This window comes from Cherax quadricarinatus, chromosome 25 (assembly GCF_038502225.1).
Source record: "Cherax quadricarinatus isolate ZL_2023a chromosome 25, ASM3850222v1, whole genome shotgun sequence".
Taxonomy (NCBI): Eukaryota; Metazoa; Arthropoda; class Malacostraca; order Decapoda; family Parastacidae; genus Cherax; species Cherax quadricarinatus.
Window position 1 is genome coordinate 19,878,535 of NC_091316.1, and position 13,771 is coordinate 19,892,305.

A 13,771-nucleotide genomic window follows, 5' to 3' on the forward strand; every position below is an offset into this window, starting at 1 on the left:
CATTCATCACATCATGGGATCTTGATACAAAGAATTCTTCAACACTTGTCCAGTTATTGGACGAAGACCTACTTACACTAGTGGATGGTCCCACTGTGATCCCACCTCCTGCTTTGACTCGCCATACTGCAGTATATAAGCCACTTCTCTGGCCCTGTGCTGTACTTCCTACAAGATGGACTGAACACATCGATTTCAGGCTGAGGGACTGGTTACCTCAACTCCTCTCCTTATACCTTTCTGCTTTGTACTGGACTGATGTAGCCACTGTGTGGCGAAACGTTTTTTCAGTAAAGAGTCCCATATGTTGCATAAGTTGCAGAGGATTGAAGCTTGTCCTGTCTATTCCTGGTAATGTCGTTAAGTTAGACACATGTGCAACTCTTGGGTATCTTTATTGAGGAAACGTTTCGCCACACAGTGGCTTCATCAGTCCATACACAGGAGAAACTTGAAGAACAGGAGGAGAATGAGGTAATCAGTCCCTCAACCTTGAGTCGATGTGGTCAGTCCATCAATCTTGAATAGAATACGGCATATGAGCGGAGAAGCAGCATACGGTTTATAAGCTGCTTCTCTGCTCATATGCCGTATTCTATTCAAGATTGAAGGACTGACCACATCGACTCAAGGTTGAGGGACTGATTACCTCATTCTCCTCCTGTTCTTTAAGTTTCTCCTGTGTATGGACTGATGAAGCCACTGTGTGGCGAAACGTTTCCTCAATAAAGATACCCAAGAGTTGCACATGTGTCTAATTTAACAACGTGTCGGTTCTTTGAACCATTCATCTACAATACTGGTAATGTCCTTGATGGTGGTAGATGTGGAGGTAGAAACTTAGAATGAGGTTTTGGAAAAGATGTTGGAAATGTGTTTGGCAATGGAGTTGGTGGGGAGGACTATGTAACTCTTCTCGGCAGTGTCCAAGTATCTACCTCCACATCCACCACCATCAAGGACATTACCAGTAATAGACAGGACAAGCTTCAATCCTCTGCAGGGGTATACACAATCCCTTGTAATGACTGCAGCAAATTATACGTCGGCGAAACATCCAGAGACCTCCAAACACGTATTTCAGAACACCAGTACGCAGGCAGATCTGACAATCCAAGGAATGATAAATTAGACACATGTGCAACTTGAAAGTAAAGACACATGTGCAACATCTGGATATCTTTATTGTAGACGTTTCGCCATCCAGTGGCTTTATCAATACAAATTCAAGGACATAATTGGAAGACTGTAGAACTATATACAAAAGATGAGGTAATCAGTCCCTCAGCCTTGGAGTTAGTGTTCACAGCATTGTGGTGGAGGAGAATCTGGAGCAAAGGCAAGAAGACTGGCGGTTATATAGGCGTCAGTGGATAAGGACATGCAGCAGACGAGGGCATAGTCACTGGTAGGCGGGATTCCCCAGTGGAAGTAGGTCCTTCCCAAAGAGATGGGTTAGTTGTAGCAGCCGTGAAGAAGGTCTTGTAGATGTCCTCTGAACCAAGATTCCATGATGTTGCAGTGTCTGACAAGTTGTGCAAGGTATAAAATACCGACAATATGGTTCAGAGGACATCTACAAGACCTTCTTCACGGCTGCTGCAACTAACCCATCTCTTTGGGAAGGACCTACTTCCACTGGGGAATCCCGCCTACCAGTGACTATGCCCTCGTCTGCTGCATGTCCTTATCCACTGACGCCTATATAACCGCCAGTCTTCTTGCCTTTGCTCCAGATTCTCCTCCACCACGATGCTGTGAACACTAAATCCAAGGCTAAGGGACTGATTACCTCATCTTTTGTATATAGTTCTACAGTCTTCCAATTATGTCCTAGAATTTGTATTGATAAAGCCACTGGATGGCGAAACGTCTACAATAAAGATATCCAGATGTTGCACATGTGTCTTAACTTTCATATTGTCGGTATTTTATACCTTTCTTGCACAACATGTGCAACTCTTGGGTATCTTTATTGAGGAAACGTTTCGCCACACAGTGGCTTCATCAGTCCATACAAAGGAGAATCTTGAAGAACAGGAGGAGAATGAGGTAATCACATCGACTCAAGGCTGAGGGACTGATTACCTCATTCTCCTCCTGTTCTTCAAGATTCTCCTTTGTATGGACTGATGAAGCCACTGTGTGGCGAAACGTTTCCTCAATAAAGACACCCAAGAGTTGCACATGTGTCTAATTTATCAACGTGTCGGTTCTCTGAACCATTGATCTACAATCCAAGGAATGTCTGTGTTCAACACACAAATTCACACAACCATTTAATCAACTACAGCAGCGCAAGACTTATCGTCAGAGAAGACAACACTCAATACCGAAGAAACCTGGAATCACTTATCTGTACATCCAACAACTTCAACCAGAACAACGGCTTTTATAACATAGCTGAACCTCTTGCCAAGAAACTTCTTCATCGCTATCCTACATAAGAATCGAGGAACACTGAAGAAGGTCTACTGATATACTTATCCAATCTCTTTTAAAAGCTACCCAAGTTTTTAAACTATCACTCGGAAGTTTGTCACATGCACCTTTCTCCACCTGAACCAGCATTCTCATCCTATACTCACGTATGCTTCACCCAGGTAGATCTGTTTGTGACTTGATAAAGCCTACTCCGTGGGCGAAACGTTGTCAACAAAGGATCACATTATACTGCATGTGTGTTTATATTTCCATTGTGTCGGTATTTTATATCATTTATTTCCATCTATCACGAAAATCCCCCTTCCTCTATTTAAGTACTACGAAGTCTTTTGATTCATCCATCTAGATACTAAAGTAATTCTCATTCCTCCAGCTAGGCACCACAGCGTAAACTATCATCCTCCATTTTCGGCACAACAACATTTGGTCTCATCAAGTCATGTAACCATTAATGTGATGGCGAACGTTTCCCTAAGTAACTCGAAGTACAAAGAAGAGTGTTCCTTCACTCTAGATAGCGAATACTTCAAACCTTCCATCAATATATTCGTGTCGTAATGAAGGGACAGCCATCCGCCTAGCCATCCTGGCCATAGTAACGGCGTCCTGATAAGTCGCCGATGGTGAGAGGGAGCTGTAGCTTTTTATGACGCCTCGTACATCTTTCAATTTCGAAGTCATTAAGTTTTGCTTCTATTGGGTATGAAATTTACATATTAATTGATAAAAGGTGTTGAGGAGAGCGATACGTAGGTGAGAGGGAAGGAAGCTGGGTTGGAGAGGAAGAGACGCAATATTTTTTCTTTTTTTTTTAGCAAAATTTGATACATCTGCAGCGTGCCACTTCCATATTATACACGATAGTTTCATAAAGAAAAGGCTGTTTCCCTGTCGTATATCATCCCACATGATGGGTTTCATACATAATACTGAAATCTATCAAAATGTGATGAGATCCTGCGAGTGTACAAAGCGCCATATAGACAGCATTTTACAGCCCATATAGTTGACACGCCACTGACAATATCAACTTAGTTCTTGACTGTTTTAGTAAACAGCTACTACTATTATCCTTATCTAAGGTTATCACATAGGTAGCAGGGCAATTCAATGATTTGCCTTGATATTTGTAAACGCTCATTACTTCTTTCAACATACGAAAAAAAATGTTTTCACTATAGATATTACAAAATCCATTAACCTGCACTTACCATCAAGGAATTTCGGTGATATATTCATTTAATCATAACATAAAAATCGCAAAGGACTCAACTGTGGGCATAACACCTAAAAGAAATTATATCACTGGTATACGCATAACTTGCAATAAAATAGCCAGCAGAACTGTTAAGAATAAGGCATTGCAAGTATGAGGCGCCCATATACTGAGGTCTCACTTTTTCAAGAAAATTTAGAAGTTCAGTTTTTTCAGCCTGATTCCAGAGCTAAAAGAGATGATATACGAAGACAGGTTAAGAGAACCGAACCTAGCATCACTGGAGAATCAAAGAAGCAAAGGAGATATGATCATAATATATAAGGTACTCTAAAACACAAACAGAACAGATTCGAACGGAAACGAAACAAGAAAGCATGAATAAAAATTACAAGCTGAAATGAGCCAAAAGTATACAATTATTATAATAAAAAAGAAGCGCTAAACCTACAAGCGTCATACAGAGCAGAAACAGTGTACACGAATTATTTTAGCATGAAGGCAATGGAATATAAAATGTATATATGATGAAAGCAAACTGAGCACAGAATATGTCAAATCAAATAATCTATGAATTAGTATGAGGCCCAAGAATTGACACCCTTTCCCCCCGGAGACCGAACTAGGTGAGAAAACACAGGCACACACAATGAGTCAAATACATGCACACCCAAATACAAAAATAAATTACGAACTGCCAAACACAATGATAGTCAACCACGAGTACAAACATGGGCTGATTGGCTTGAAAAAAGCGTGAAGAGGAGGAAGCACTAAAGAAACCTACATACACAGTGAGCATCATGGACATCTGGAAATACGTTGTCAGTGGTAAAGAAATTGGAGGTCTAAGCGGTGAAGCCACACAGAGCAACATGTAAATCTAGTGATAAAAGTCACTAGACTTATCCTAAAACAATTAGCAACAATCGTAACAAGATTAGTAGCACAAACGTATAACGACTAGTCTTGGAGCTGAAGAAATGAATTACAAGGAGAGATAAAAGGATATATATGTAAAGATTGTAGAAGAGTGAAATCCCAAGGCAGATATGGTAACGACATAGAAGATAATTAGATGTAATGACAGAGCAAATATGAACAAAATGGAGTACGAAGAGCAGGGATGTTAGCAAATACTTCTGCGTCAGGGCTGTAGAAAAATGTAATAAATTGTTTGAGTAAATGGTGAAAGCTAACTCCACGCAGAATTTTAAGAACAGAAATAATGATATAATAGGGTTCATTAGGCTAGGAACCAACGACATTGGTTGATTTTAGGCTTCAGAGGCGGGGCCAGAAACCACAAATCGGTGATTACAAATCAGTAGGTACACTCACAGTCTTCTATGCTAAATCCAAATAAAATTTTATTGTTGCTTGCCTCAACCTCGAAGTATTTACAGCCATGGTGATCCCATCTCTTGAGCCTCTATTCCAGTGCTCGCCTAGTGGATATAACCCATTTAATTTTAATATTATTCATCGATATCATCGGGTGAATGAAATATATCTTACACTTCCATTAAACCCAAGTCATTATCACTAATACTATCGGTACCAATCGTTTAGTTTGGACTAGGGCAAACAGATTGTATTTAAAGTAGAAATTACAAGCGCGGTGCTACCAGGTCGACTCGCAGATTATAACTAAAAATAAAAACTGTCGATCAATCATAAATGACGTCATTAAAACCCCACTGTGCTGGGGCTTGGAGATCACTGCCCTCCTCTTCTATTACTGATTAGAGGAAACTCATCTTCGGATACCTTACTACTAACATGTTTTCCATGGCAGTGGGGGGGGGGGAGGGGGAGGATGGGTGTAACAGCTCTTACCTCGACAACCACCACCTCAGCCTGCGTATGTTACTCTTAAGCCACAAGTGCAAATTAAGTCCCCAATAACAGAATTCAGTGTAACGACGCTTGAAGATGTTTCCTTATACACTCTCCCAATCACCTGGCAGCTGAACACTAACAAAAACATACCTTCCTTCCTTTCCTGTCTTAACCCGAGAGAATAACAACTAAACGGACGTTAAGAACAATTCATCATTCCTCCCTCTGGAGACCGTCTTCTGAGCAAAGCCTCAAAGGCTCTTAGCGTGTTGGCCGAACATCCCTTATATCTGCAAGAGGCTCTCCGACCACACTGCCGTCATTGGATGGGCCCCTCCGGCCCCAACAGTAGGGCATCAGCTGGTAAACATGTACATGTAGCTTCTCTTGGATCTTTGCCTTGTATCTAGACCCAACTTCCTATTAAAGCTTCGGCGTATCTTAAACCGCAATCAAATTCCCCTTGCTACGCAGGTAACCTCGATACACCAAACTGTGGTCACCCCGAGCGCTTGTAACCACGTGCTGAGATGAAGGGATGCGACGCGCTCATTGGACGCTTATCATATTGTGTTCGCTCGTTAGGCCAAACTAGGGGAGCTATTAGGAATATCGGGTAGAGTTAACAGTTAACGGCAGAGTAACCTCTTGCCAATAGCCTCCTTGCAGTCCAACTCACCCTCGGTATTTGGGGATTACAATTAAGATATGACATCAGAAGTTAAAACAAATTGGCCAAAGCACAATCTTTAATATGAATCCACCGCATCTACCCGAGACCAGGGTTAGTGAACTTCCTTAACTATGCTATACTATATGTCTGAAGTCTAGCTTTTCCTACTAGGTCTTCTTCGCTAGGTGATACCTAAAGAATCATTCAGGTTCACATTTAGACGTAGAGTACTTCTAACTACTATTGTTACTACCATAACTATTGCCTCCCCTTGCCTTTCACCCCTCCCCTCTTTCTTTTCTTGTGCCCCTATAACTAGTCTCCCTACTTTCTACTACCATTACTACCACTACTTTTTCTTCCTCTCTTGATCCCGTCCCTGTTCTCTTCGCCTATATATACTGGCTCCTTCACTCTTCACTCTGTCGTGTTAGTGTGGCTTTGTAAATGGTCCAAGTCGGACCGAAATGTTGTAGCTTCTCTGTCTCTATGTGCGGGCTATTTGTGTATAGTACTTCTAACTGCTTGAGTCTTAACTACACTGTAAATGGCCGGACGAGTCACTGCTGACTTTTGGATTGTAGAGAACAAACTTATAGTAATTAAAAGGAAAATACCTATAATAATTATAAGTAAATAAATTCTTTAAATGCTTATATACGAGTGTAGAGAATTCGAACTGATAATTGGCAGATCCAAAATTACGTCTCTTAAAAAAAATCTTCCTCCTGATGTAGAACCAAAATACTCAGAACAAAACCCTTGATAATGAATAGATTCTGAACCACTAGAATCGTGCATCCTTGCTGCCGGTACAAACGAACCCACTTTCCTCCACGGAGGTTTCTTGCCTCTCACTAATTGTTGGAGGAATACCTTGCAAGTAATAAATACCACTGGTGACAGCTGTAGTATGTGGAACACCAACTGAGAGACAACTTCCTCGTCAGTAACACTTGAGTAGCACCAGCTGTATAAGTATTTCTCCTGGGGTAAAAAAAAATCAACAAGATCCCCATAAATCTGTCAAGCGATGTGACAAATAAATCTCAAGAAAAAGTACATACACCAGAACATTAAAATATATACGAGGGATCACATGAAGATTTGACCTCTCATGGCAAAGTTATTAAAAGTATATGACAATTTCTTATAGCCTGGATAAATAAATTCGAATGACCGACATTACAAAAAGATATCGCAAATATTTTCGGTCTAGCTAGAGACCCTCTTCAGGCTAATGAAGAGGGCCTCAAGCTAGAGCCCCTCTTCATTAGAAGCTATTCCATTAATTTAACCTGTACAGCTAGTGTATGGTTCACTTAACTATAAAAAATAAGTTACTGTATCTTACATAAATATTTGGTTCGATTAGGTTATATTGGTAACTAAATTTTGTAGCAAAATTTTAAACGGGCTTATCAGATATTTACATAATTTTCGTTAACTACTTTCCTGAGCGGTGAAACCTCAGGTGAACCCAAAAAAGAGTAATACAGTACTTACCGATTTAGAAGCGGCGTCGTCTTCTCCCTTGGTGGTCTTGAAGTCGAGCAAGAGGACCTGTTGGTTCCCTCGGGAGCGCTTCAGCCACAATCTCCGCGGCTGTCTCCAAACTTCTGCCAACGACTCCGATTTATCCAGACGATCCACGCGCGTATTGGAATGAGGTTTCCAAGAGCCAAGATTAGGAATCAGTTTTAATGGAGCGGTGTCTTGTTCCTGTGGTGCACTGGGGTTGGCTGGGCTGCTGGCAGTAATACAGGTCTCTGGTAGTGGTGTCATGTACATTACATCACTGGAAGGTGGCCTCATGATACGAGAACCAAGCTCAGAAATAGCTTTTATAGCATCGGTTCTGAAGGTACTCCAGCCAGTCTTGACGAATGGGTTGTCTGCGTCTGCACTGTGGATCGCCTCAAATTCGTCAGAAAATTTAATTTTCTTCCTTGTGCCATGCTCCAGATCTTCAAAGTGTATGCAGTCCTTTTGCAAACTTTGATCATCTGATTTATCATTAAGTGAACTGTTAGACCTTTCTTTTAATTCCTTTGATTCAGCTTCACCATTTTTATGTTCATAGTTTATATTTATCGCTGTTTGCTTGTGTTTTGGCTTGAACTCTGGCGGCGCTCCCGAGAGGTCTGCGTTCACCATGTCCCTGTGATTGGAACATCAATGGTTATTAATTTGACTGCACTTACCTAATAATGTTAATTTTTATCTTATTTCACAACTTTTGGGAAAACAGCAATTTACAATCTAGACTTCAGTGTTACCCCAACCATTCCTTTACCCCCCACCCTCCTTTACCGAATAATCTGAGCTGATTCCTCTCTGAAAGAAAATTGCAAATTTATTACTTGTGATTTATATGTGACCTGTTTCTCGAGTTTTCCAACTTTGATGACTGCCTGGTCTTCCAGTCTATTGCTGTTGGCGGTCAGTCGGCCCACATATCCTTCACAGCCTGGTTGCTCTGGCACACTGCGGAGGCAGTGATCTGGTTTCCTACTGAATACTTCTATACTTGTTCTGGCAGTATTTCTGATATATGCTGGTAACAGGCTGAATAGTCTGTGGAACCACTGATACACAAATAACCCAAATAACGACGACGTTTTTGTTCGACTTGGACTATTTACAAATGAAGAATTGAGACACTTATGCAACATATGGGAATGTTATTGAAGAAACGTTTCGCCACACAGTGGCTTCATCAGTCCAATACCAAGTAGAAATGGTTAACGAGAGGAGGATATTGAGGTAATCAATCCCTCAGCCTGGAATCATTGTGTTCAGTCCACCACTCTTGAAGGAAGTACAGCATAGGGCCAGAGAGGTGGCTTATATACTTATATGTTGCACAAGTGTCTCAATTCTTCAGCTTGTCAGTTTTCAAAACCATTCATCACATCTGTCAGACACTGCAACATCATGGGATCTTGGTACAAACACTTTTTCAATGTTTGTCCAACCTTTGGACGACGACCTATTTACACCAGTGGTAGGTCCCACTGTGATCCCGCCTCCTCCTGCTTCGACTCACCTGACTGCAGTATATAAGCCACCTTCTGGTCCTATGCTGTACTTCCTACAAGAGTGATGGACTGAACACATCGATTCCAGGCTGAGGGACTGATTACCTCAGTCTCCTCATCTCCTTACCCATTTCTACTTTGTATTGGACTGATGAAACCACTGTGTGACGAAACGTTTCTTCAATTAAGATTCACATATGTTGCACAAATGTCTCAATTCTTCAAATTATCGGTTTTCAAAACCATTCGTCACACATAAATGGTCCAAGTCGGACCGAAACGTCGTCGTAAGCTCCTCTCTTCTATGTGCGGGCTATTTGTGTATCGTTCCAGTCACGGTATTGTGCCTTTTTTTAATTTATGAACCACTGATGTTGACAGTGTTCTCTTACTGCGCCCGTGGATCCCTTGTTTGTCTATTTTGAAAATTTTCACACATTTCTTAGTCCAGTACGTTATGAAAGTGTGCAGATATTCCTCTGCTTTTTTTTTATTACATTTATGTGATAATGTTAAACTTGTAAGAGTCATACAACAACTGAAAAATAAGAGGGAATCAGGTTTGATCGAAGAAGAAAACTTGTATTTGTTGTTCAGTTTCTCGAGTTCAGAGTTCACAATGTTGAAAAATTACATTTTAGAGAATACTCGGTTTTTCAACTGGGGTTCTGATTCATAGCATGATTGGTGGTGCGTGTGTTGAACTGCATGCTGCTAGCACCATCAGTCAGACTGATCATGCCTTCGACCAGGAGTCCTGGTTAGGGAACCAGGCAGCAAGACCGATAACTTCCGGAATGCTACTTTTAATAATTCCTATATTCGCTAGATTAACAATTCTTACCTTAACATTAAAGGTGACTCTTGATATGAAACTGAAATGTACAGACGTCTCAGGTTTTCGAATACAAAGTTAGATTCGAGTGAGTGAAGATAATGGTCGTTGAGACTTGACGAACTGTTGGAGTGTGAGCAGGGTAATATTTTGTGAAGAGATTCAAAGAACCCGGTTAGCCGGACTTGAGTCCTGGAGGTGGAAAATACAGTGCCTGCACTCAGTAGAAGACGGCCAGAGTTAAAAAAATAAATGTAAAAATACCAAAGTGAAAATAAGAAAAAACCTGAGTGTTTTCATGTGCTTACACACATACCTTCAGAAGAATGTGTGTAAGCACATGAGCTTATGTGTGTGGGCACATGAAAGTGCTCATCTTATTTACTATTGTCACTGTGGTATTTTCTCACACACACACAACACACACACACACACACACACACACACACACACACACACACACACACACACACACACACACACACATACATACACGAATAATATATAATGAATTCACAAAACAAGTGATTTTGAATCATTAACAGAACTGCGACTTGGCCAGGGCTCTATCCTGCGTTCCCATGCCCGGCCCTGTGAGAAACTTAACAAAGTACGAATCACTCTCTACTAGACCAGCAATCCTTAAACACCAGTGGCCCAGCAGTACTGAGCGTGTTTTCCCTAATGGAAGAACACCCGTGGTCGTGGAGCCTCAAAGACTAATTTCAACTTCATCCTGTTTGGCTTATCAGCCTTCACGAACAGTCTATATATTAATGAAATCACGAAACCAAGTGATTTTGAATCATTAACAGAATATATTCAATACGTCGGCCGCCTCCCACCGAGGCAGGGGTGACCCCCCCCCCCAAAAAAAAAGAAAGAAACGCTTGCACCATCTGTCTTTGCAGAGGCACTCAGATACAAGATCTCACTCCAAACAACCAATATCCCAAACCCCTCCTTCAAAGTGCAGGCACTGATTGTACTTCCCACCACCAGGACTCAAGTCCAGGTAATCGGTTTCCCCGGATTTCTTCATAACTTATTACCGTGCTCACACTCCAACAGCTAGTCAGGTCCCAAAAACCACTCGAATCTTGAACATTTCATCTAATTTAAATTTATTCAGTAGGGTAATAATCATGTTCTTACGTGGGCATCCAGTGGTGAGAGATGTCCAAGGATGGGTGTTCCCCAGGCTCCACCTGACTTCCAAAGACTGCTGAGGTCAAGTGTTCCCATTTGAGGCTTCCTGATGTCGCCGACGTCACCTAAGAAAATAAACTGTTGAAAATAAACTGCATCATATACATGAATAAAATAAAAAAAATCTTCCATTGTTACTTTTGCAGAATTACTAATCACTGAAGACAAATGTTATAAAACTTCTGCTCGTGATATTATTAAATTGTTATCGGTAAATTCACTTAAGAAGCAAGTGGTATCAGCAACAAGCGGAAAGATGTGGTGAAGAAACAGAACACATGCGCCAAAATGTCTCCCAGAGAAAAAATATATAATGTGAATAATGAAGAACGAAAAACACTAGAATTACTCTCGTTCATAGACACGAGGAAAAAGAGACGTGATAACCAGTGTATCACAAATAGAGTGGTACAACACTGGAATGGAATCCAAGTGGAAGTTATAATGCTGAAACCATTGAGAAATTATGAAGATTATACGACAAGTTAGCCTAGTAGATGGGACACCACGAGCATAGTTTGTCTTCAACAACTACAAGATAGTCAGCTCATGCATGTGTACGCACGCAAGACGCAGGTACACACGCTCAACACACGTACACGCATACACACACACCTAACATCTGCACAAATACACACACACTAACATATATCTTCTTTCAACAAACCGGCCGTATCCCACCAAGGCAAGGTGGCCCAAAAAGAAAAACAAAAGTTTCTCTTTTTAAATTTAGTAATTTATACAGGAGAAGGGGTTACTAGCCCCTTGTTCCCGGTATTTTAGTCGCCTCTTACAACACGCATGGCTTAAGGAGGAAGAATTCTGTTCCACTTCCCCATGGAGATAAGAGGAAATAAACAAGAACATGAAATAGAAAGAAAATAGCAGAAAACCCAGAGGGGTGTGTGTGTGTATATATATATGCTTGTACATGTATGTGTAGTGTGACCTAAGTGTAAGTATAAGTAGCAAGACGTACCATACTAGTAGCCGTTGCCCAGAGGTGAGAGTAGCGACTCTCATTGCTGAGGTCCAGGTAATAAACCCTGGACATTAACATAACATAACATTGCAAGACGTACCTGTAACCTTGCATATTTATGAGACAGACAAAAGACAACAGCAATCCTACCATCATGTAAAACAATTACAGGCTTTCGTTTTACACTCACCTGGCAGAACGGTAGTACCTCCCTGGGTGATTATATATATATATATATATATATATATATATATATATATATATATATATATATATATATATATATATATATATATATATATATATATATATATATATATATATATATATATAATATATATATATATATATATACGCACACATACCCACCCACCTACTTACACACACACACACACACACACATCTACATATACACCAATATGTAAACACATATACACCTTATATATATATATATATATATATATATATATATATATATATATATATATATATATATATATATATATATACATATATATATATATATAATACACACACACACACACACACACACAACCAATATATGAGCACTTAACCTTGTCTTTTGAAGCATCATCTTCCCATAATGGTCTTGTCGCACCATCTGTATTCCTACTCAGTGTTGCTTCGTTCTTTTCCTCCAGTAAGTTACCCCCTTTCTTTGCTTTCTTTCTTTCTTGAATATCCTCTTGGTTCTTCTTTTTCTCTCTTAACTTGTGGTCGTTACTTGGCTCATCGTAGCCCCCAAGGTTGTGAGCTGACCTACCAAAGAGCTCAGGAAAATGTCTTGATCCGAAGAAGCTGGACACTCTAACTAACGGGTTCTCCTCTCGGAAATCTTGGGCTGAATAAAGAGAATGTTTTGAGTCACGTCTCCGCAAGGTGCGTTCTTGTCCAGATCGTTGTCCTCCAGCGGTGAAAAGTGTAGAATTAGTCGAGGTCTCTGCTTTGTTTATGGGTGCGTTAGGAAGGATACTAGCCACCTTCCGTCGTTCATCCTTTTTCACCGTCACCGTTGATTTCAGCGCCTCAAGTGGTTCCTGGAGATCCACCAGAAGATCGGGAGGGTCAGCAACGTCTGACATCTCAGTTAATGTTTTATATAAGATCTTGTACAATGTTCCCAAATGATTTTTTTAATCAGAATTTCACGATCTGGTTACTGTCGGCTGAGTGGGTGTAGTTGCAGTGGATATAGTCCTAATGTAGTGCGCGAATCTTGATTTGGATTAAACCTGGTAGCGACAGTTTTGCTGATTGTCTGAAAAAAATAAAAACGGCCATAAATATCAACATCTAAAGTTTCTGCAGGACTGCAGCATATCACTTACTGAAAAAAAAATATTGAGAAAGGATCCAGAGAAAAAAATTATCTTCCTAAAAAGGCAGCAGTCTGGAAGACATCAAGGATAAAAATAACATTATAATGACTTCCAGCTACGAGCTTAATTAATGTGAAACTCTCGACTGACAATACAAGGAGAAAAAGTGTTCGCTGTTGAAGATCTGG

At 40.5% G+C, this 13,771-nt stretch overlaps 1 protein-coding gene across 1 annotated transcript in view; it reads right to left on the bottom strand.

The window, feature by feature from the left end:
* Positions 1–13,517, bottom strand: part of LOC128689951 (uncharacterized) — an 80,099-nt gene extending 66,582 nt beyond the window's left edge. Inside the window, exons 1-3 of the mRNA XM_053778414.2 lie at positions 12,819–13,517; positions 11,208–11,326; positions 7,674–8,337 (exon numbers count right to left, since the gene is read on the bottom strand). Coding sequence (XP_053634389.2) covers positions 7,674–8,337; positions 11,208–11,326; positions 12,819–13,346 — 1,311 coding nt within the window. The 5' untranslated portion in view covers positions 13,347–13,517. The remainder of the gene's footprint in view (positions 1–7,673; positions 8,338–11,207; positions 11,327–12,818) is intronic.
* Between the last annotated feature and the right edge of the window lie 254 nt (positions 13,518–13,771).